Source organism: Trichosurus vulpecula, chromosome 3, assembly GCF_011100635.1.
Source record: "Trichosurus vulpecula isolate mTriVul1 chromosome 3, mTriVul1.pri, whole genome shotgun sequence".
NCBI classification, from domain to species: Eukaryota; Metazoa; Chordata; class Mammalia; order Diprotodontia; family Phalangeridae; genus Trichosurus; species Trichosurus vulpecula.
This window is the reverse complement of record NC_050575.1, coordinates 349,728,121-349,753,740: the sequence shown is the minus strand read 5'-3', so window position 1 is coordinate 349,753,740 and position 25,620 is coordinate 349,728,121. Positions and strand designations below refer to the sequence as shown.

Genomic DNA, 25,620 nt, shown 5'->3' with positions numbered 1-25,620 from the left:
AGGTCATGAAGAGTCAGACATGACTAATCAACCAAACAACAACAAAAATGCTAAGTGTTTGAAGACGTGAAGCTTCAGTTTCTTTTCTTCCTGTTACTTAGAAAAGCCTGTCCATTCCCGTATTACTGGAGTCAGAGTTTTTTGAGTGGAAAACTTTTCCTGTAGTGATTTTGGATTTGGTTACTTCCTTGGAGTTTATCTGTAGATTATTTGACCTACTGCTGTATAATATTCTAATGAATTGGGGGAGAAGGCTTTTCAAATCGTCAAAATAACAATTATATAAAATTAATGTGTGTGGGGATTTAAAGGTAGATGCTGCTAGTTAACAGATTTTGTTCAAGTTATCATCAGCCACACTGGGTACATTAATGCCTAGAAAAGAAACTATTTAAAAAAAGAAATCAAATTGTTCTTTACACTATTGAGTTAGGCAAGGCCATGAGCTTGGGGATCATCTCTAATCTTTAGGGAAATTCTTCCAAAATGCTACCTGTTCTATTGTTTTAACTTATTCTGAAACTTAAAAAAGTAAGAAATTAGGCAATTGTTCATGTAATATTATCCAGTCACTTTGTATTTTTAATAGAAAATATTTGAATGACCTTCCTTCTTTTTCAGTATTACTGTTGCCAACTCTCCCTTCCCAATTTTCTCCCTAATCCACCATCACCATTAAAAACTGAGAGAAAGAAAAAAAAACCCTTGTAACAAATAAGCATAGTCAGCAAAATGAATCCATACAGTGGACATGCCCAGAAAGATTTGTCTCTTTCTTTACTTTGTGTCCATTTCTTCTCTGTCAGGATGCGGGTAGCATGCATTATCCTTTGGAGACACGGTTGTTCATTGCATTGAACAGAATTTCAAAGGTCTTCAATGCTGTTTTTCTTGACAATATTGCCATCCTTTGTATAAATTGATATCCTGATTTGCAGTTACTTTGAATAAGTTTTCCTTATTTTCTGTTTCACATTTCTCCATTTATAATTTTTCTAAAGAACATATATTGCTTCACTTTAATGAATAGGCAGTATGCCCTAGTAGATAGAACTCTGGACATGAAGACAGGAAGACTTGGGTTCAAATCAGGCCTCCATCACCCACTAACTTCGTGACTTCAGTCGTATCTCTTTTCCTCTCCGAGCCTCAGTTTCCTCACCTGTGAAATGAAGATAATAGTAATAGCGCCTACCTTGTAGGATTGCTGTGATATGAGATAATACATGTGAAGCACTTTGCAAACTTTAACATGTTACATAAATGTGAGCCATTAGAATCATTGTTCATTTCAAAGCCATAGTGGCTAGATGCCGTATGATATGCCAGTATTATCAGAGCACTCCATTAAGTTTATTTCTATACAGTGATTTACTAAAATCCATTGAAAGCTGCAAGTGTACATCTATAAAGACATGTTTCTAAGCTTAAAAACAAAACACAAATGAAGCATTTCCCCGCCAAAGCAATGCTCCAATCCATCAAACTTTTAAGTAGGTGAACTATTTATTTAACTACAGGTTTAAATGATGAAAGGGTGACCATATTTGTGGGTTTAATTGTCTATTTTTCTTCCTTTTATTAGTATTACTGTAGTGTTGTAATTTCTTTATCTTTCAACAAATTACGCTGTGAATATTCTATACAAAGACTTATATGAACACATCAGATTAAAAAAATGCTCAATTGTTAACATAGAATTTGGTAAAATGTTTCCCCCCCAAAGCATACATATATAATGAAATAATTAGAGTCTTGGATAATATGCCTATGTTATTTAGAGTATTCTTTTTCTTATGTTCACAAGAGGCCTTTTTACTATTCTAGTAAAAAATGACATATTTTTAAAGGTTTGTGCTACAGGTATTTCTAAAGCAATGTTTAGAATTAATATTAAGTCTTTCGGAATGCCAGTTACAAAGCATATGTACCTTGATCAAATAAGGTAATCTTGGATTCCCTATCTATACATTTAAAATTAGAGTAGAGAAGATGTACTTTGATGTATCAGATCTCTGAGATTGATTTTTAATTCTTTGTAATATTAATACAGGTGAAACATGGCTACTCTAAGAGAGTCTGGTGTACACTCATAGGAAAAACATTGTATTACTTTCGTAGTCAAGAAGATAAGGTATGTATGCATTTTTAACCAATGGGCTAATTAGAGGCATTTTTAAAAATTGTAACTAAAGTTTTTTTCTTTTACTATGTTGTTACTAGTTTTATTAATAGTTTTAACTTATTAACTTTGAATTAAATTTTTATTTAAAACAATATAGATTTTCAAGTGGCACACAGAGATCTTGATTCTTTTTACCCTAAGAATGTCTAATAATTCATCTTACCCCAGAAGAAAGAGGTTTCTTGCCCCTCCTTGTCACCTTTCTATGTTCCCTCCACAGTCCAGCAACCTCTGAATCATGTTAAAGATCTGCTGGAAAACATAGCAATAATGATAGGTAACATTTATATAGTGCTTACTACGTGCCAGGCAATGTGTTAAGTGCTTTGCAATTTTTATCTCCTCTGATCAGCCCGAGAAAGTAGGTGTTGTCATTATCCCAATTTTACAGATGAGAGTAGACAGAGTCGTATAGAGCGTCAAGGTTGGGGTTCTGATATGGTCCGACAGGATGAAGTCCAAAGGGTCTAATATGGTCTATTGAAAGGTATTGAAGGTATAAGAAATGGAAGATCACATGTTAGGAAAAGTTCCAGAATCCTTGCACGTCAGTATTAGAGTATATAATATACTATAATAACTCAATATCTCCAAGATGACACATGGACCCAGTTACCATTTATGAGCACTTTGTGTCACCTCTAGATCCAAAAATGATTTACGCCTAGTGGCCTTTTAAAAATGTGTGATGTAGTATCCTCAGAGGATACCCAGTCTGTGGCTGAGAAGTCCCTTGTGAACTAAGTAATCTTATTCTATTCTATGGCTCTACAGTGGACCTCTAACTCTCAATAATGAGAAGGACCAGGCAATAAAGACTGTATAGTTTTATTAGCACATTGCTTTTGAGAAAAAGTATTAAAGGACATTCAGATTGAACAAGTATTTATCGAATGGCTGCTGCATTCAAGGCGCTGGATAAACAATGGTGAAATACGACTAATTATAGCCCCATTTATAGTTCACAGAATTTATAATCCAGTAGGGAGGATAAGGCAGAGTACAGTGAAAACAGCATAGGGTCAAGCATCAAAAGACTTGGGTTTGAATTCTGTCTCTGATGCCTAAAAACCTATATGACCTTGGGCGAGCTGCCTAATCTTTGGCCTCAGTTTCCCTATCTGTAAAATGAGGAGGTTGAACAAGATGTTCCAGATATAGATCTATGATCCTAAGACAAGTACACAAATAACTAACACAAGTTAGAAAATTATTAAGTGGATAGATCATATCAAACCAAAAGGGAGGAGTCATTTCTAGGTGGGGGATCCAGAGAAAGTTTTATGGATAAAGTGACACTTGTCCTAGGCACTGGAGGGAGGGAATGATGGAATTCAATGTCAAGCGTAGGAAGGGACAAACATGCATGAAACCAAGGATGTAGGAAAGAGCAGGAAGATAAGACTGAGAAACAGTGAATAGCCCTCTTTAGCCACCACCAAGAGAAACACTGTGACGTAAAAGAAAAAGATAGATTAGGGTCAGATTGTAGAGACCCTTGAATACTAAGCTAAGAAGTTTGTATTTTATTTTGTAGGATACAGGTAGCTACAGAACATTTCTGATTAGGGAAGTTATGTGATCAGACCTTTACATTATAAAGATTATTTTGGCAGTGGAACAAGGATGGATTACAGAGAGAGAGGAATGATGAGAGGAAAGGAGAGTATTAATTATCATATTTAAATTTAATCATATAATTATTACATAATTATAACATAACAAAATAGAGATATAATATATAGAATATCTGATATCTAAAATAATAATTAATAACTAATTACAAGAAAAGGAGAGTATTATATGATAAAATTCAGATTCAACATGGTGAAGACCTGAACTAGTTGACAAAGATTTATATGTAAAGATGGAAAGTCATGCCTTTATGATGGTGAGCTAGTACAATGGTACCTCATTTTATGAACTAGCTATGTTCGATCAGATTATGATTATTATTCATTTTTTTGTTTTTAGAACTAGCGCAAGTATCTAACACTGCCTTCCTCCATTTTCTTTCAAGAGCAAACAGTTACATGTTGGCTAGCCAACTTGGGAAAATATGTAAAACATATTCCCAGGAAGTCAGAGGATTCTGTGTATGTGTATACATATGTGTATGTGTATGTGTATATATATATATATATACACATATATATATACACATATATATGTATATATATGTGATGCACAGTGTACATATGCAGGTGTACATGTACATGCATGTATATGTATGCAGACGTATCTGTGTGTATGTGCATATATAGGATGACTCCCATCTCTGCAAACCCAGCCCCACCATCAACTTCCTATTGGACATTTCAAACCGGATGTCCAGAGATAGGTCAAACTCAATATATCCAAAACAGACCCTGTTAGCTTTCGCCAAAACCCACTTCTCTAATGAACTTAGCTTTTTTTGTCAAGGGTATTACATCCTTCCAGTCTTCCAGGTTCATAACCTAAGCATTATCATCATCTGCTCATATCTTCATCACCACAGGTTATCTATAACTTATTTCTATTTCCACAGTCTCATGAGTCAGACTATGTTTTTATTAATTTACTTCTTAATTTTGTGAGTGCTTTTTTCTATGTCATTTCCTTCTTCCTCTCTCCATGAGCTCTCACTAATAAAGAAAAAAAAAATTAAACAAAACCAACTAACAAAGTGACCATAGCTGACAGCATATGCCACCACCCCTCTCTGTAAGAAGAGGAAAGAATGGTTCGTTATCTGTACCCCAAGAACAAGACTTGCCATTAAAATTAATAATTATTTGATGCTTTTTACTGTAGTTTTTGTTTATATTACTTGTAGACAGTGTTCTCTGGTTCTGATTCTTTTGCTCAGCCTCAGTTCATGCGAATCTTCTCCCGCTCCTCCAAATTCCAAACAGCAGTATTCATGGAGATATTACAGTTTGCTCAACATTTCTCCAGTTAATAGACAATACATGTTCCCAGTTTTTTGCTCCCACAAAGAATATTTCTTTCAATATTTTGGCATACACCAGGCCTTTCTTTCTCAGATTGATCATTTAGAAAATTCCTAGTATTACAGTTCCATTTCTTACTACCTGTATGAAAATGAGATAGCAGCTAGGCGGCACAACAGGTAGAGTGCTGGGCCTGGAGTCAGGAAGACTAAGTTCACATCCAGCCTCAGTCACTAACTAATCGTGTTACCCTGGGCAAGTTTCTTCTCCCTATTTGCCTCAGTTTCCTCAGCTGTAAATGGGGATCATAACAGCACCCAGGGTGGTCGTGAGGATCAGATGAGATGACATTTGTAAAGCATTTAGCACAGTGCCTGGAACATAGTAGGTGTTTAATAAATGCTCGTTCCCCTCCCCCTCTTCCGTTTCCCTTCTCCCTTAAGGAGCTCAAGAAATCTTCTACTTTGTTAAGGTCAGTGAATCCTGAGTAGACAGTGTTTGTTCCGAAATTTTCAAGCAGGAAAATAATTTAGAGAATGGTTTTCTCACCATTACTGATGTTTGCTTCAGTTTCCTTTAGGCCAGATCAAACTTTGGGAGGCTAAAGTGGAAGAAGTTGACAGATCATGTGATTCTGATGAAGATTATGAGGCCAGTGGTCGCAGTCTGTTATCTACACATTATACCATTGTTATCCATCCCAAAGAGCAAGGACCAAGCTACCTTCTGATTGGATCCAAGCATGAAAAGGTGACAAGAAAATTTTTTTCTATCAAATTGATTTAGACAGAGGCTTATTCACTATTTTTAACAATTTTGCAAAGCATTCCCAGGTAAATAAGAAATGGAACATTTGTTTTCAGTTATTTTCAGCTCATTTTTTAGGAATATTTTCCACTATTTGGATGTAGGCCCACAGGTTTTACTTGATCTGTCATTTTCCAGTCCTGTTGCTAAATGTTCCCAGAGGCTGAATTTAGAAGAGAAAGATGCTCAAAAGCCCTCCCATCAAAACTATTCAGTGGCTGAGAGATGTCACTTCTCTCACAAGGAAAGATTTCTAGAGGGAAAACTAAAGGTTTTTGTCATATCCCTGCTATGTTCAGTGACCTAGTAAAAGTTTTTGTCTGATATAATTGAAAATGAGCTGTTTTCATTTATTTCAGTCTCTTAGAGACAGCTTCCACCCACCATCTTGATGCACTTCATAATTTGGTCATGCTCTGCTAAGAAATGTCTATAGAAGATGAAGAAGGTGACATCAGTCAGAATTTAGGCACGTGGGCACAATTCAGACTCAGCCTAACTGAAACGACTCCGTGATTTTGAAAATGCAAAAGTTTTCCAACCCAAAGTCTTCCTTTGTTCACACAAAATTAGACTTTTCTCAAATAATTGAAAATTATTTTTATGATCTCTTTTTAAGGACACTTGGCTTTATCATCTAACTGTTGCGGCTGGAAGCACCAATGTAAATGTTGGATCTGAATTTGAACAGCTGGTTTGCAAATTGCTTAATATAGAAGGGGAACCCAGTAAGTGTTTCTTCATTTCCTAACCAGGGTTTACCAATTACTGGAAGTAGAAATGTATTCCTAGACAGTCATAATCAACTTTTGACAGTCTCTTTCTATACCCAAGTTCTAATTACAGCACTAAGAAATTCAGCAAATATGTATGTGAATACATGGAAACGGAGATTTGTTAAATAAATATTTGCTCAGTGCCTCTTATATATAAGAAACTGTGCAGTGTGCTATTGGTGATACAAAGAGAAATAAGGCCTGGTCCCTGCACTCAAGGAGGTTGTAGTCTAGGAGTCGATATAAAGCATGTACTTAAATAACTGTAGTACAAAATAGAATGTGGGAATTATATAGGAGAGGCACAAAATATTGTAAAATTTACAAGGTGATTATTTATGGGAGGAAAAGGAGGATCAGAGAAGGCATTTGAGCTACAGCTTGAAGGACAGAAACAGGATTTCAGCTGGTGAAGATAAATATATGGTAGAGCAGAGGATCTGCCAGGTATAGGGGATGGAAGCCACAAATGCACAGAGGTAGTTTTCCAAATGTTTATCTGATGTTGACTATATTAATTTAATATTTAATTTAATATGGGCAGCTAGGTGGTGCTGGGCCTGGAACCAGGAAGACTCATCTTCCTGAGTTCAAATCTGGCGTCAGATAGCTGTGTGACCCTGGGCAAGTCACTTAACCTGGTCTGCCTCAGTTTCCTCATCTGTAAAATGAGCTGGAGAAAGAAATGGCTAACCATTCCAGTATCTTTGTCAAGAAAACCCCAAATGGGGTTACAAAAACTTGGATACAACTGAACAACAACTATGTCTAAAGCCACTGTCCTAGGCCCTGAGTTACTGAGACGACTGGAAAAATTCTCTGCCTTCAAAAGATTTACATGTCCTGGAAATCTGATTAGTCTTATATATCCAGTTACCCCTACTTTACTAAAAGAAAAAAGAAGTCACTCTTCCTACCTCAAATTTTTCTTGACCTATTCCACTTGATAGGGTAGGGAGGACTTGAGTGAGCCAAACCTCTTTGAAAGGTTGATTTAGTCAAAGGTAAAATCAGTGAGTTCCTGTTTTACTTAAGCACTTTATTCTGTGGTCAGCTTCTCAGATATGGAGACACCCGGCTCTGTGTCATAGCAAAGAAGGAATCAGTTCTCCTCTGACAACACTGCCTTCTGAAGCTCTGCAGACTGAAGCTATTAAATTATTTAAGGTAAATCCTGCCCCAAACCGAGGCATGGAGGTAGTTGGAGGTAAGGACAGTAAGCATTGTTCAAACAAACAAAACAAAAAAAACTAAATCAGTAAAGAAATATCATACCAGATGTATGTTATTATCAATGAGAGACCTGAAGTTACTTATGTATAGAAGCTCTGTCCTTTTCTGGGTTATATAGCTTGAGAGACATGAAAACCATAGAGAATAAGTTCAAAGATAAGACTTAATGATTGGAAAAAACCTTTGGGAAAATGTTAGGAACTGTCCCTGGATAAACCCAAAGGGTGGCTTTAATGAACCTTTAAGTACTTAAAATGTTCATGGACAGACCACATTATTCTTCCCTGCTGAAGACAGAGCAAAAGAAATTACTTAAACTCCAGAGTGAGGGATTTACATTAGCTATAAGGAAGAATTTTATGTCACAGATATTAAATGTTGCACTGGGTTACCAGAGGAGACCTTATTTTCTAGACATATCTTAACACAATAAAGATACTTCTCTTTCTTAGTCTCCCCTTACATTTCAAAAATAATGTCTATTATTTTTGCAACACAGTAATGGATTTTCCCCCCCATGATGGTCTAGTATAGCCCTGTCTGAAGGCCTGTGATTGGAATAGAGTTCTCAAGAAAGTTTCCATCTCAATTTAGTTTATATTAGCACTGTGAGCCATACACAAATATATCCTGAGTGATTTACAAAATCATTGTTATGTTGCATTTTATGCTTTTAAATTATGAAAATAATATGATAGAAATATTTATACTGAAAAGACTTAGGGTTGAAGTTACGCTGAGTTGAAATGAAAAGGTCTTGAGCAAACTACTTAATCACTCCATTGCCTCCTTTTTCCCTTGGGGCATAATGGTTATTTCGGAAAAAAAAATGGAAATTGCTATCTAGACCTAAGTCAAATTAATGTTATTGCTGGAGAATGCCATTTAATTCATACTTCAAATAAAAAGTTCTTGCTTTTCTTCATATACAGACATGCCAGCTCTTTATAAATGCTGCTGTTGACTCACCTGCTATCGATTACCACATATCTTTGGCCCAGAGTGCTTTGCAGATCTGCCTCACACACCCTGAACTGCAGAATGAAATTTGTTGTCAACTCATTAAACAGACAAGACGAAGACAAATACAAAATCAACCTGGGCCGTTGCAGGTACCTCTGATTCTTTCAGTTTCATGACATATACAAAAGTAATTAGGACTACAAAACAGCTTTCTTAATTAAGCATCATTGATTTTAATACTACTCAATAAAATGCGAGGGTATGATAAATTGTTCATTTTTTTTTCATGATACTGACCAATATTTCATTTTTCTCAGGTTTACTATTATATCTAAATCTCTAAAACCCTTCCGGACTCTAGTTCCCTCTTTCAGTTTCCAAGACGCTGATTTGTAAATACTCCCTTTTTTCTTCTATCTCCAAACTGCTATTATGGCAAATTGACAGACAAGGTGAATCCAAAGTCCTTGTATACTTCTACCAAAAATGACTTAACTGCCATTTATGACACCCTCATAATGAAAACAATAACACGCATCAATGGTAAGAAAGGACTGAAGTTCAAGTATATTATGTAGGCAAATATTTGTATTTGTGAAGTCAAAAGACCTAGTTTCCAAGCCTTTCTGGACCTCGATTTCATTTTCCTCCTTTATAAAGTAAAAGGGTTAAATTGTATCATCCTTAAGGTTTCTACGAATTCTAAGATCCAGTTATCTAAGTATGTACAACCCTCACACTTGGTATCTCTATTTTAATCCAGTATTCAAAGGCTGTAATTTGCAGTTGTGTTAGATTTTTTTGTTGTTTGCTAAAAGGTTTTTATTAACCTTCTTAGATTTTTGAGAATTTCCTTCTTCTCAGAGAAGAATCCTACAATGTGCCGTTTTTCATAGGAGTTATTGATTTGTTTAACAATGGACAGGAGAAAAAGTCAACTCTTAATAGCAAAGAAAAATTACAGCCCAAGATTATTCTAAATTACTTTACCTATAATCAAAAAATATTATTAACCTTTTAAAAGAAAAACAACCTTAGAGGTCAATCTTCAATAAAATGGGTTGATTCTCTGTGAAAAATCTATGGCAGAACATGGAGAAAAAGCCCAGAGAGTGAGAAGGCAAGAATGCGTGCATTGTACTGTATGCCCATGAAGGGAGCAACAGGGAGATCACAGATCCATTGGAGAGTTTTGTCCATAAAGATTAAACACCTCTCTTAAATTCCTCTTCTTATTTCCACATAACTCCATACATGTAACTTACATTTTGCTAAGCATGGTTGTCCTTTTTAAAAATTTTAATGAAACTTGCTATTAAATTGCTTTTAACTTCTAAGTAGTCTTTTTAGGTCTTATCTAAAGACAGCATGTTGTACTCTAAATTTTTGGCAATATTGATGCCTTTCTGGAAATTTATCAGAGCAAAGTGCATTATACTGATGGGCATATGACTCAAAATATAGATCAACCTAAGTTTTAAAATGTAACTAGGGATTGACTAGAGCATGCAAAAGGAGCTGACCTTTGTGCTTCCACCTGACCATGTGTGGGTGACTCAGTGCTGAAAGGAATTGGTGCTTTGTAATGATGAGGAAACCCCCTTGGTGACTGCAGAGCAAGAAGAGCTGATGGTTCTATAGAACTTCAATCAATCAATCAATATTTATTAAGCACCTAGTATATGCCAGACACTGTGCTTAGCAAACTTTAAGAAAGAAAGTGACCCTTGAAATTTACACTTATCTGAAATGTCCAAAGGAGGGATTGAGAGAGAGAGAGAGAGAGAGAGAGAGAGAGAGAGAGAGAGAGAGAGAGAGAGAGAACGAGAACGAACACGGACAGGAAGGAAAGGAATGAAAAGAGAAAGGTCCCCAAGTGCTCTGCCTACTGACCTCCCTTGCTTCCTTTAAGTTCCAACTAAAATTCCATCTTTTACTAGGAGCCTTCTTTAACCTCAATTAATTCTAGTGCCTTCTCTCTGTTAATTATTTTCTATTTATCTTTTACATAGTTTGATTTATATATATTTGTTGGGCCATGGTTGGTCATCTTGATGATCAGCATTAGATTGCAAGCTCGTTTGGGACAAGGACTGTCTTTTGCTTCATTTTGTATCCCCAGCACTTAGCATGGTGCCTGGCACATAGTAGGCACTTAATAAATATTGATTGATTGACTGAATTTGAGGGAGGATAGATTCAAGGAGAAATTATTCCTAATCAAACTAAATTCTAGTGATGTACAAAAATTTTTATAGCATTCTTTTTTTTCGCAGTGGCAAAGAATCGTAAACTGAGAAGGTGCCCCTAATTAAGGAATGGCTGTACAGTATATGGTATACAAATGTAATGGAATCCTATTGTTCTATAAGAAATAGTGAAAGGGATGGCTTCAGAGATACATGGGAAGAGTTGTATGAACCAACACAGAGTGAAATGAACAGAATCAGGAGAACAATCTAGACCAGGAGTGGGGAATCTGCGGCCTCAAGGACATACCTTGAAGCCACAGGTTCCCCACCGCTGATCTATACAATGACAACAATATTGTAAAGATAAACCACTTTGGAGGACTGGGGAACTGATCAGTGTAATAACCAGCTTAAATTCCAGAGTTCTCATCATGAATCCTGCTGCTCATCTCTCGATGGAGTGGTCTAGGACTTAGAGTGAAGAATGAGACTTTTTGGGGGGATATGACCAGTGCAGAAATCTGTTTTGATTAACCATATGTGATATAAAAATGTATAGTCTTTCTTTCTCACTTGAGAAGAATGGGAGGAAGAGAGAAGGTAGATTTTTGCTGATTGGCAAAAATAATTATTTTTCAAAAATGAAGTGAGTGCCCATAGTTCTGTCTTCTGTTGACCTTCCAGGTGGCATCACATAGGTCTGGGACCTCCCATAAGGAGTGTGAACAATGAGCCCTTCCCTCTCCTCCTTACCCTCAAAACTACACAGCAGTGAAAACATAGCAGCTAAAGTCTCATGCCCTGCCAAGGTGAACTTGGTCTTGGGTTTGGGATTGCCTTTTCTGTATTTGTTCTTTCCTGATATTGGGGGAACAAATATTGATTCTCAGAGGAAGACAATATAGAGCCAGGGAAAATGTAAAATGCCTAATCCACAATCTTGCAAACTGCTTCATATTGGATACCTTTAAATTTCAGCATCCCAGCAGGGTATGACAATAGCTATACTCAGTTGGTTCAAATTTCTTGTTGTTGTTGCCCTTGGGTACTTGTGTTTCATGTTCAGCATTTCTTATGTGTGTAGGAAATAGATAACTATACCATTCCTGATTCACCTTATACATCAATTGCTTTTCTACTACCTCCTCTGGCGAGGATATGAACCCAAACCTAAACGTCAGCAGATCTTCCTTGTGGGTGCCCAGGGTAGTGGTAGAAAGATCCAAAGAGTACAATAAAAGGATTTGATACAACTCAGTGGGTTGATTGATTCTTAAAATCCTCTAAACTTGAAGCAGGTTGTAGGATTGCGGGTTAGACATTTTACATTTCACTTTGGTTCTGCACTGTCTCCCTCAAAGTTCGTGTCTTCTAGAAAGCCAGGTCATGGATTGAGTGCATCATCCATCTAGAGATCTCTTCTCTTCCATAGTCCTAAAGTAGTTTGCCAGGGACTCCTTCCATGGTTCAGCCAGCACCAAACTGAAGAACCAATATCTCAAACCTCTCAAGCTGACAAGGTGGCTTCCAAGCCTGGACACATCCAAATCAGATCAATATTTGTCCACTTAAGATTGGGAAAGAAGAAACACAGAGGAGGCAGCCCAAAACTCAGGATCAGGTTCTCCAAGGCAGAGTATGGGCTTTAGCTGCCATGTGCTCATGGCTACATCATAGCCAAGGTGGGAGGTTGGGGAGTACTCTCCTTTCCCTCCTCTCACCCCTTGTGGGAAAACCCAGTGCTAAATGATGTCATCTGAAGGGTCAAAACAAGAGAAAGCCAGGGGCAGAACCATTTCTATTTTTAAAGGTCCACTGAGTCATCTCCCTGACTTGCTCAGCAGCTGATAAGGTCTGATTATCTCAAAGCTGGAATCCTCTTCAGGGCTGAGTCATGCACATGTGTATGGCAGGGAGCAAGAAGGGCCCCTCTGCACATGCTCTATTCAGTCTCATTATATAGAAATTCCTTTTTTCCTGTTAGATATGCATTACTGAGTTGAATGAATCCTGGTCTGACCCAGTGTGTTGTTTCCTATGTTCTGATTTGTTTTTAATGTTTTACAACCCTGAGTCTGACAGCATCAAGAATAGCTTTCTCCAGTGATGATCTTTCTTTTCGGTCCAGGGTTGGCAGCTCTTGGCTCTGTGTGTTGGACTCTTTCTGCCTCAACATCCATTCCTTTGGCTTCTGAAGCTTCATCTGAAGAGGAACGCTGATTCAAAGTATGTATCGAGCCAACCAAATGACGACCCTTTAAATGCCAACCACGAACTCTTAGTTTTGAACTCAAGGGTTACCCAAAACAAGACTATTCCTTATTCCTCAAGATAGTCCTTTAAATTCTTGAAAAGTTAGCAGAAGTCTTCTTTTCTGTAGGTAGAATGTCCTTATCCTGGAAATTAATTGACCCTGATGATACAGTTCCCAAGGTTCACTTGAGTGGGGAGCTATTTTCTATGGGTTTTTTCTCTTAATTTCCTTGGTGCTGCATTATTTTCTTATTAAAAAAAAAGTTTTAAGATTAAGAATCCACTCAGCACATCAATCTCCAGGTAAAAGAACTTGAAGGCTTAGTTAAGGTGATATTCTAGGCCTCAAATGAGAATGTGGACCTTAATATGTTGGTTGTGATATTAGGGGAAAAAACACAACTTTTTTACAATTTGTCGTTGAGTCTTTCAGTCATGTCCAACTCTTTGTGACCCCCATTTGGGATTTTCTTGGCAAAGACACTGGAGTGGTTTGCCATTTTCTTCTCCAGCTCATCTGACAGATGAAGAAATTGAGGCAAATTGCCCAGGGTCACGTAACTAGGAAGTGTCTGAGGCCAGATTTGAACTCAGGAAGATGAGTCTCCCTGACTTCAGGCCTGGCATTCTATCCACTCAACTATCCAAAAGTGGAATGGGCTGCCTGAATTGGTCAAAGGGTTGTTGTAGTTGTTTTAAATAGGTGCTGAGCTTCCTCCTTACCAACAATCTTCAGGCTAAGGCTGGATGATCACTTATTGGGAATATTGTAGAGGGGGATTTTTTTTTATCATTCCCCTGTTGAATTGGATGGCTTCGAAGGTCCCTTCTGACTCTGAGAATCTCTGATTCTGTGACAGCTAATAGTTTGACTAGATTGTACTGACTTGAGAGGGCCCCAGCACAGGTAGGGACTTACCCAGGAAGGCCATAGGGTCTGTGTTCACAATTCCATACCCCACATGGAGGGCATCAATGAATCTTTGGGCATAGATTGAACGATTAGGTCTTAAATTTGGCTTTGTCAACAGAGTTAGCATTCTTTTAAAAATGAGATAGTAAGATCAGTATCCAAAATCTAGTTTGGCCTAGTAGCATTTTGTTGATTTGAAGTCACAAAAACAGTAATCAGTCACCTTTGTATAGAGTTTTGGTTTACTAGCACCTTCCCTCATATGAAGGAAATAGCATAGGTATTATTAATTTCATTTTACAAATGATGAGGCCCTAAGAGAAGTGAATTTTTCTGATACAAATTTAGTGGTAGAACTGACATTCCAGCCAAGCTCTCTTGATTTCTATTATCTCACACTGCTGTTCTTCATGCTATACTCTACTAAAGTTGTATATTCCTGTTACTATTACGATTATTTACTTTTTCTTTGTTTATATAATGGTATCTATGTAATTTATTAAAATAACTGTTAAAGTCAGTTTCAAGTTAAAAGTAAAATAATAGAGATAAAGGAAGCAAGTTTGCTAGAGATTTTGCCACCCAAACGAATATCTACATGCATACTTACTATTTGGTGTAGGGACGGAGAATGGTGATGATAGTGAGACAGTGAGGCAGCTAGGTGGCACATTGGATAGAATGCCAGTTCTGGAGTCATCTTCCCGAGTTCAAATCTGGCCTCAGACACTTACTAGCTGTGTGACCCTGGTCAAGTCATTTAACCCTATTTGCCTCAGTTCCTCATCTATAAAATGATCTAGAGAAGGAAATGGCAAATTGTTCCAGCATCTTTGCCAAGAAAATCCCAAATGAGGTCCCGAAGAGTAGGATATGACTGGAAACAACCAAACAGCAATGATAGTGAGAAGGGACCTATATCTGAGAGAACTGTGTTGCTTAAAGTGTTAAAAAGAGAGAGTTTGGTCGATGCTATCTTAGTTTATTGGAATTTGCATTATTCAGAATGAAAACGTCCATCAAAAAAGCATAGAAAGTTTTAAGATGGCTTAGATCTAAGGAAAGATTCCTCAATGTTTGATATGCACATTAAGGCCAGTGTCATCCAGGGACTCTTGAGGGTCCCCAAGACTCTTCTAGGGGGTTCTTGAGCTCAAAACTATTTTCATACTAGTACTAAAATTTTTCATTTCTAATTAAATATTGATAAATATAACCCATATAAATAAAAGCTCTTTGAGAGGTGGTAGTCCTCACTAATTTTTAAGAGTATAAAGGGGTCTTAAGATAAAAAAAATTGAGAACTATTAGATGATCTTATTTAAATTTAGTCTTAGACCATTTCTCTTCTCATATTTTTGTTCTTTTAATTTTTTTCCCATTCATGTTACAGGACAGAATTTGGGAAGTATGCTATTTATTGCCAGCGATGTGTAGAAAGAACTCAACAAAATGGAGATAGAGAAGCAAGACCCTCAAGAATGGAAATTCTTTCGACCCTTCTTCGAAATCCTTACCATCATTCATTGCCCTTCAGTATCCCAGTACACTTCATGAATGGAATATATCAGGTAGGTCAGTTCAGAATTTCCAAAATCTTTCATGTACCATAATTAAGGTATCATGGAATGAGTATTCGTGGAGGGCTGGAGGAAGTGAAGCAAATTAAATACAAAAAAACTAATAGCTGGCAGTGATGATAGCACAAAAGCAAATCTTTGCTCAAAACAGGAGATGTAAAAGAGACCCATCAAAAGCAACATGTATAAAAAAGCAGAGGGCAGAATTAATTTTATAAATAAATTTTCTTTTTTTATTATGAACTTAAGAATCATCAACAAGCATAAGCATTTCATCATACAAATAAGGAAAAGAGATTTACAGGCATACCTCATTCTATTGCATTTTGATTAATTGCTTGAAGGTTTGTGGCAACCCTACATTGAGCAAGTCTGTTGGCACCATTTTTCCAAAGCACGTGCTCACATCGTGTCTCTGTGTCACATTGGTAGTTCTCACAATATTTCAAACATTTTCATTATTATCATATCTGTTATGGTGATCTTTGATGTTACTATTGTAATAGTTTTGGGGTGCCATGAACCACACCCAAACAAAATGGCAGACTTAATAAATGTTTGTTGTATGTACTCTGCTCCACCAACTGGCCATTCCCCCATCTCTCTCCCTCCCTATTCCCTGAGACACAACAATATTGAAGAATATTACATAAACTTAGTTGATAAAGCAGCAGGAGTATTTGAGAAAATTGACTCCAGTTTTAAAAGAAGTTCTACTATGGGTAAAATGCTATCAAACAGCATCCCAGGCTGAAATCTGAAAGAGATATCTTTCATGAAGAGAAGAGTCAATTCATGTGACAAACTTCACTGTTGTCTAATTTTAAGAAATTGCCTCAGCCACCCCAACCTTCAGCAACCACCACCCTGATCAGTCAGCAGCCACCAACATCAAGGCAAGTCCCTCCAACAGCAAAAAGATTATGACTTGCAGAAGGCTCCCATGATAGTTAGCAGTTTTAGACATAATAATATTGCACACTTAATAGACTATGGTATAGTATAGATTTAACTTTTACATATTCAGGGAAACCAAAAAATTCATGTGGCTTGCTTTATTGTGATAATTGCTTTATTGCAGTAGTCTAGAACCCAACCCATCATATCTTTGAGGTAGGCCCATATAGAAGAAACTATAAACTTTTTTCTGGCCAATACCATTGTATTTCTTAGGAGAGGAAAATAACTTTTAAACTACATCAAAAATGAATCAATAGTTCTAAGAGAAATTCATAGCATATTGCTGAATATTATCAGTTTTTGTTAGTATACTTTCCAAAGTATATTTCCTTGATCTCTTTCATTAAAGACCTATCAATCCTCTTATAGACTGAGGCAAAAACATCACCCTCGACTTAAAACTATACCTTGACTGTATTATTCACTTTTTAGAAAAGTCAGATATGCTGAGCATAATGGCACATACCCATAATCCCAGATGCTGGGGAGGTTAGGATTAATGAATAGGTTATGTATGGGAGTTCTGAGCAATAGCAAGCTAAAGCTGATTGGATGTCTGCCCAAAGCCTGGTGCCAGTATGGCCCCTGGGAGCAAGGGGCCAAAAAACTACCTAAGGATGGGCAAACCAACCCAGGCTGGGAACAGAGTGGGTCAGGTCAAAACTTTTGGGCCAATCAGCAGTGGGGACAGGCCAATAAGTGGCTGCTTTATTACCAGCTTGGATGATACAAGGAGACCCAGCCTCAAAAAAAAAAAAGCTAAAAATTTTAATCTGCATATTGTACGATAAAGATGATGGTGGAGACTGGAAATTATATGACCATGTGGGAGCTTGGGCCCTAAGGACAGTAGCCTAGGCCAGCATTGATGTGAGAAAGGTATCCCTGAGTTGGGGTGGGACAGGAGGAAAGTATGTGCAGAAGAAATTATATTGATCTCTAACCCCCAATGGAAGAAGGTGGGATGGGAGAAATCCTCCCTTGAAATCCATTAAGTTCATTATGCTTATGACTCTTCCCTCTTTTTTTTCCTCCATCTTAACCACTACCCCAATCCCCACCTGATAAGTTTGGGGTGGGGGAAGAAAGCACGTTCAACCCTCCTTTGTCTGATTCAGATAAGAGTGAAGTTCATCTAGATGTTCACTCTCACACCTCTTCCTGAATATTTATATTTTCTCATACACCTTGATTATGAGAAATTATATATTCTCCCCTTTTCTTCCTCCTTTCCACCCTAGTGTATTTCCTTTACCGTCCCCATTACATTTCCTCTTCAACCCTTAGAACAGAATCAATCAACGCCTAAGCCTTCTATTTTTCTTATATAAACTGCCTCATTATCCTTTAAAGACATTAAGGTTCTGAAGAGACACTTGTTTCTTTTTCCTCTATTAAAATGTTAGCATTTCATCAGTTTATAGCCCCTTCCAATTGTTCATACCAATTTACCTTTCTAGGTTTCTCTTAACTCCTGTATTTGCACATCAGAGTTCTCACTCTACACTGGTCTCTTCATTAGGAATACTTGAAAGTCCTCTATTCCATTAAGGGTTTACTTTTCTTTTCTCCTGTAGGATTAGACTCAGCTTTTCAGAATAATTTACTCTTTGTTGTGAACTTGTCTTTTGCCTTTCAGAATATCATATTCCAATATCTCTTTTTGTTTATAGTATAACTTCCTAGTTTTGTGTGATTCTTACTGAAATTCCTTGGTATTTGAATGCTTTCTGGCATTTTGAAATATTTTTTCTTTAGACGTAAGCTCTGGATTTTTTCTATGACATTTCTGGGACTCCTCCTTTTGAGGTTTCCTTCAGGGTATGATTGATAGATTCTTTCTGTCTACATTTTGTCCTCTAGTTCTCTTAGATATAGGCCATTTTCATTTGTGATTTCCTGAAACATAGTGTCCAGCCTTGTTTGTTTGTTTTTTTTTTATCATGGTTTTCAGGGATTTCAGTGATTCTTAAATTATCTATCCTTAACCAGTTTTGTAGGTTAGTTATATTCGATGGCAATTACGTTACAATTTCTTCTTTTTTCCAACCTTTTGATTTTGTTCTAATTTTTCTTGTTCTCTTATGGAGCCATTAATTTATTTGGTCTTTTTAGGGAGTCTGTTACTTGTTTTGTGTTCTCCTTTCAATGGTTTTCTGTTATTTATAGCCATATATCAGTACTGGAGAAAAATATTTGTGATAAAGAGATCAAATTTTGAAGTACTGCACAGTTTTTGGTATGTCAGATATTAAACCTAATTTCCTCCAGTGCTGAAAACAATGCCTGTCATATAGTAAGCACTTCATAAATATTGGTTGACTTACTCAGTTTGGGGCCCAGATCAAGATCCTATTAGCAATGAGTGTTTCTCATCCACTTTATTTTTCCAGTGTGGCTCCTTAACATCTTTTCACTGTCTTTTGAGACATTTGCTCATTTTCACATTATATTTGTTTCTGTTATTTTGCAAATGAGATACTCTAACTGGATATTGCATTTGATTATCTCTCTACTTGAAAAGTACTCTGATATTTCTATAAATGGACTTTTAAATAAAGATCATATGAGATAATATTTGGAAAATGCTCAACACAGTGCCTGAAACATAGTAGGTACTTAATAAATGTTGTTCCCATTATCATGATATCCAACAACAATAATAATGTATATCCATTTTATTTTTATATTAATCTCGGTTTTTTCCTGTATCTTAAATTAGGGCAGCTAGGTGGCACAGTGGATAGAGTGCTAGTCCTGGAGTCAGGAAGACTCATCTTCCTCAGTTCAAATCCAGCCTCAAACACGTACTAGCTGTGTGACCCTAGGCAAGTCACTTAATCCTGTTTGCCTTAGTTCCTCATCTATAAAATGAGCTGGAAAATGAATGGCAAACCACTCCAGTATCTTTGCCAAGAAAACCTCAAATGGGGTCATGAAGAGTTGGACACTTACTGAAATGACTCAACATCAACAACAATAACCAAAACCTTAAATTGCATGAATTGATTGTTATTTCTGTTCAGGTAGTTGGATTTGATACTTCTACCACAGTGGAAGAATTTTTGAATACTCTAAACCAAGAGACTGGAATGAGAAAGCCAGCCCAGTCTGGATTTGCGCTCTTTACGGATGACCCTTCCGGCAAAGATTTAGAGCACTGTCTTCAAGGAAACATTAAGGTAAAACCAAAGCATTGGGGGAGCAAATTCATTAAACAATAAAAAAAAGTAATTTCCAACAATTTGGAAGCTAGTTTGAAAAATCCTCAAGCTAAAATTTTAAGGCATGTAATTTCTATTTCCATTCTTCAAGGATCCATGAACTTTTTTTTCCACTCCCCTTTCACCAAGGCAAATTCCTAGCTCTCTAGGTTTTAGTGGGCAGCTTTAAATAATGATACTAACAATAATAACTAACATTTATGTAACACTTTAAGGATTGCAAAGTACTTTACAAATATTTAGATTTGATCCAGAACCATTCATCACTTCATGGCTTTCCCTCTGGTAAAGAGCCTGTCTGAATTTAGCTAGACTGGTCCTTGGATGACAAATTTGCAGTCTATTAACTGGGCCTATGTCTGGAATCTTTCTGTCTTAGTAGAACTGAGAGCGTGCATTCAGCTGGCTTAGAAGAGCTCCTTAATGAGAGAGATGAAAACTTTATAGAAATATATAACTTTATATGTTAAAAGAAATCGGGCCAGCTTTGATCAAGTAGTGAAATGTTTTGCTAACATATATTAGGCAAATGGCAATAAAGCAAAATGTATTTTTTTTCCTTTTACATTACTCTTTTTTACTAAAATAAATTTTCTACCTATAGGTCGCAATATTTAAAATCTTAGAGTGTTGAGCCAGAAAGAATATCAGAGATTACCTAGCCCAACACACTTACCTTATACATAAGGAAATGGAGACCCAGAAGGACACAACAGTTTTTTTTTATAATACAAAGAGAGGCAGCAGCATGGCACAGTGGGCAGGTTGCTGACCCTGGATACAGGCCCCACATCGGGCACATCCTGGCTCTATGGCCCTGGGCACGTCCTTAGGCAGCACTAAGATCATAAGTCTTCAAGTCGGTGACAGTCTGCATTGGGGAAGGGAGTTCCTCATCGGGAGCTCCCTACACAGATGAAATCACAGGTCTAGTCCAAAAATTAAAAAAAAAAATTAGTTCAGCCCAGCTCTGAATTCCTCCCTTGGCCACTCGTCACAGCATGGAAGTGACACAGTCTCAAAGGCGGTGCCAGGGGACTGTGAGCTCTGCCATTTCTCCCAAGGCAGCTAAGGCGGTTCAGTGGAGGGTGCCAGACTTGGAGTCAGGAGTTTCTGGGTTTGAATCCTGCCTCAGACACTGATTGGAGCTCAAGTATGGCCTTAGACACTTTATTAGCTGTGTGACTCTGGGCAAGGCACATCCCCTCTTGTCTGCCCCAGGTTCCTCATCTGTGAAATGGAGCACATTATTATAATTACCTCTCAGGGTTTATTGTGAAGGTAAAAATGAAGTAGTATTGTCAAGTACTTTATAAACCTTAAAGCCTTGCATAAATATTAGCTATTATTGTTACCGTTATAATTATTATTAATTATTTCTTCCAAATTGGAAGGGAACTAGGTAGCACAGTGGAGAGAGTTTTGGACACCTATTAGCCCTGTGACTTTAGGCAAGTCACTCTATTTCTATCAGATTCAGTCTCCCTGCGTGTAAAATGGGGATTGATAATAACATCTACATCCTAGGGTTTTTTGCAAGAATCAAATTAAATAACATAGGTAAAGCACTTTGCAGACCTCAAAATACTATATAAGTATGAGCTATTATTATTATTAGCGAAATGATAAAAGGTGTTTCTGTCCTCTGAGAAGCAGTCAAGCTGAATTAGAAGTGACTGTCATCTCACAGACTACATGATAATGATTTTTATGGCCATAGTAACTCTCAGATGGTCTACCAAGTGCCCGAGTGACTGGCACCATCTTTGGTGGAGAGAATACTCACACCTACAAAAATATGTAGCCCATTACGTTTAGTCCATTAGGAGTGTTTGGTTGCCTTTAATATTTGTTTGTCCTTCCCTGAATCCCATCATGATCCTGCAGATAATCCAATAACATTGTTCCTTTTCTCCTGGACCCATCCTGTTCTCTTCTGCCTTGTGAGAACCTGGAAGGGCAAGTCTTGGCAATAGATGGCCAGGAGCCAGGGTGCTAATATTTAGCCAACATAGTCATCGTATTTATTTGGTTGAATGGAGCCGAGTAAACAATAGTTGCTTTGTTAACTACTCCTTCTATACCTTTTTAAAAATGTCTACTAGTGGCCCTGGAAAGATAATTATATTTTCCTTCAGGCCTTTATTCTCTTCTTTAGTGGAAGGATTTTAGAAAATGTTGTTTACATTTCAACACCCCTTTGGAAAATACCTCAATCTCAGTCTAAAGCTGAAGCTGAAAATGGTCCTTCTTTATGGTTATGTATGAGTCAGCAACATGGTGCAGTGGATAGAAAACTGAGCCCAAGGCTTGAGCTGAAAACTGGACTCAGTGTGACCCAGGCAAGGCAAGACACTAAACAAACCACTGCCTTCCTCAGTTTCCCCATCTATAAAACAAGAATAATAATGGTACCTACTTCCCAGGGTTGTTTTGAGGATAAAGTGCCTTAATATTTATAAAACATTTTGAAAACCTTTAAGCACTCTATGTAAGTGGTTATTACTGTTATTTAGTATTCAATGTATTTAGTATTCAATTCACAGGTAAATTCCAGTAATCTTTATATTACTAATTCCGTGGAAGAGATCATGCATTAAGATTCTTTTTCTTTTTAAATAAAAATCAATGGCCACAGCCCCAAAGTGTATGTGTGTGTGTGTGTGTGTGTGTGTGTGTGTGTGTGTGTGTGTGAGTGAGTGTGTGTGTGAGTGTGTGAGTGAAAGGCTAAGTGAATCAAAAAGCAGCTTGTAATTAAAATCCTAAATTGAAAGCTTTACATACCCATTTTCACAAGCTTAAATAACAAGCTTCAGTACATTTGGCTGGATCACAGCCATTGAAGTTTTTCATTATAAACACACACTTTTCTTCTAAAACTCCTGATTTGGTAAAATGCCGTAACTACCAGCTCTACATTTTCCTCCTAGATTTGTGACATTATTTCTAAATGGGAACAGGCTTCCAAAGAACAGCAGCCTGGGAAGTGTGAAGGTACGAGAACCGTGCGCCTAACTTATAAAAACAGGTGTGTGATAATGACTAGAATTCCCAGACTGTGAGCGTATGATTGTGTTTATTGTATGAAGGCTGTTCTCCAAAGGTTTCCGCTCAATATCCCCTTTCCCTCTATGCATTCTTTTTCTTTTAAATAATATTTTATTTTTTCTCCAATTACAGGTTAAAACAGTTTCTAACTTTTTTTTTTAAGTTTTGAGTTCCAAATTCTATCCCTTCCTCCTCTCCTCCCTCCCTGAGATAGTAAGCAATCTGATATAGGTCATACATGTGCAATCATGTAAAACATTTCCATATTAGTCATTTTGTACAAAAAGATTTGAACAAAAAAAGGAAAGGAAGAAATGAAGGGAGGAAGGAAGGGTTGAAGGAAGGAAGGGTAGAAATGAGAGAGGAAGGAAAGAAGGAAGGAAGGAGGGAGGGAAGGAAGGATGAAAGAGAGAAAGAGAGAAAGAAAGAAGGAGGGAAAAAAGAGAGAAAGAAAAAGAGAGAAGGAAGGAGGAAGAAAGGAAGGAAAGAAAGTGAAAAATAGTATGCTTTAGTATGTATTCAGAAAACCTCTATGCATTTTTTAAGCAAAAAACCCTCACCATAAATCTGTATTCCTTATTGTAGCCTCTTAAGAAAGGATAGAAGATATGTTATAATAGGTCTTGCCCAATGAGTCAAAGTTTATCCTCTAATTGATTTATTTAGGATATTGTAGGGCAGGTCTCTATTTATAAAGAGGCTGTGACTGGGAGAAGGGGGAAGAAAGGTTGCATGGCGAAGTTGTGAATAAGGCCCAGAACTTGAAGTCAGGAAGACCCAGGTTTAAGCCCCACCTCAGACACTTACTATCTGTCACTGAACCCTTCAATGACTCAGTAAAACAAAGGATGTTAGACTCAGTCTCTTAAGGTCTCTTAAAACTCTCCAGCTATGATCCTATAGCCTAACAAGATTAAGTGTGCAGTGAGGTCTTTGTTCTGACTTTGAAGACATCTTCATACACAGTGGGGAGATGAAGATGAGGAAAGAGGTGGGGGAGAATATCAGAGGGGTCAGGATCAAGAGAACAAATGGAGAGATTGACCTTGGCAAGGAGAAGTGCCACTTCTTCACCAGAGATTAGAGCAAAGGAAGACAGAAAACTTTAAAAAGTAAAGCTATTCAAAATTGGAATCATCAGCATTTATTAATCACCTTTTTTTCTTCTAGGCATTGAATTTTTTATAACCAAAAACAAAATAATCCTTGTCTTTGTGGTGCTTATATTCTCACATCATGTCAGCCAGTGGGGGTCAAAGTCAAATAGAAACAGGTACCACCAAACCATACCTAAGGATCACTGCTGGCCACATGACCCAGAAAACCACATATTACATGTTCCATTTTATTTTTATTTTGTTAAATATTTCCCAATTACATGTTAATCTGATTTGGGCCTCACTGGGACTGTTAGACATGTTTGATGCTTCTATTGTAAACATATAAATAAAATGTATACAAAGGAACTATAATTTCCATGATGAGAAGGGCGTGTGTGTGGGAAAACAAGGGGGGGGGGAAGGGAGGAGTCTGGAAAGGCCTCATAGACAGTGAATTAAAGACCTAATTAATGGAATAGTATTCCTTTAGGTGATGGCCAAGACAAATTAATAAGCACTTATTGTGTGTCAAACACTATGCTAAGCACTGGTGAGAGTATTCGTACACAGACACACACACACACACATGGTAAATTAGAGATCATCTCAAAGGGAAGGCATTAGCGATGAGGGGGACCCAGAAGAAGTTCATGTAGAAGGTGGGACTTTAGCTGGTACTTCAAGGAAGCAAGGGAAGGTAGCAGGTGGAGGTGAGGAGCAAGAGCATTCCAGGCATGGGGGATCATCTGTGAAATTGCATGGAACCAGGAGGCGGAATGTCCTTTGCTAAGAACAGCACAGGAGGACAATGGGACTGGGGGAAAGGGAGTAGGAGATGAATAAGGTGTAAGAAGATTGGAACGGTAAGAAGAGGGGGAGGGGACCAAGTTATGAAAGACTTTAAAAGCCCTATTTGGTCCTAGAGGCACTGGAGTTCACTGAATAAAGGAGAGGTGGGTGGGTGAGGTCAGATCTTCATTTTAAGATCAGATTGCTGCATAGAGGATGGATTGAAGGGAGAGACTTGTGTCAGAGAGGCCAACCAGAAGGCTATTGCGATAGTCCAGCTGTGATGTGATTAGGACCTACGCCAGGGTGGTGGTCATAGGAGAAAAAGGGGGTGAATATGAGTGATGTTTCAAAGGTAGAAAACAGGACTTGAGCACCGATTGGATATGGGGGATGAGAAAGAGTGAGGAGTCAAGAATGGCGTCTAGGTGACTGGGGGAAAGGTGGTACCCTCAAAAGTAACAGGGAAACTAGGAAAAAGGGAAGGTTTCAGGGGAATGATGAGGAGTTTGGTTTTAGACCGTGGTTTTACATTCTTTGGAGATAGGGATGTACGTGTTGCATTTTCCTGCAATATTGCTTTCTAGGTACCTTGGACATACTTCTGCACACTGTAAGTTCATAGAAGATTGGATTTAAAGAGAGAAGGGACCTTAAAAGT

At 37.5% G+C, this 25,620-nt stretch overlaps 1 protein-coding gene across 2 annotated transcripts in view; it reads left to right on the top strand.

Moving 5' to 3' along the window:
- Positions 1-25,620, top strand: part of PLEKHH2 (pleckstrin homology, MyTH4 and FERM domain containing H2) — a 118,778-nt gene that overhangs the window by 72,496 nt on the left and 20,662 nt on the right. The window contains exons 16-24 of one of the 2 annotated variants that reach the window (XM_036752063.1): positions 2,054-2,134; positions 5,692-5,871; positions 6,548-6,656; positions 7,759-7,871; positions 8,870-9,049; positions 13,221-13,318; positions 15,652-15,829; positions 19,825-19,980; positions 22,953-23,050. In XM_036752063.1, coding sequence (XP_036607958.1) covers positions 2,054-2,134; positions 5,692-5,871; positions 6,548-6,656; positions 7,759-7,871; positions 8,870-9,049; positions 13,221-13,318; positions 15,652-15,829; positions 19,825-19,980; positions 22,953-23,050 — 1,193 coding nt within the window. The remainder of the gene's footprint in view (positions 1-2,053; positions 2,135-5,691; positions 5,872-6,547; positions 6,657-7,758; positions 7,872-8,869; positions 9,050-13,220; positions 13,319-15,651; positions 15,830-19,824; positions 19,981-22,952; positions 23,051-25,620) is intronic. The other variant, XM_036752064.1, reaches the window with a different exon arrangement.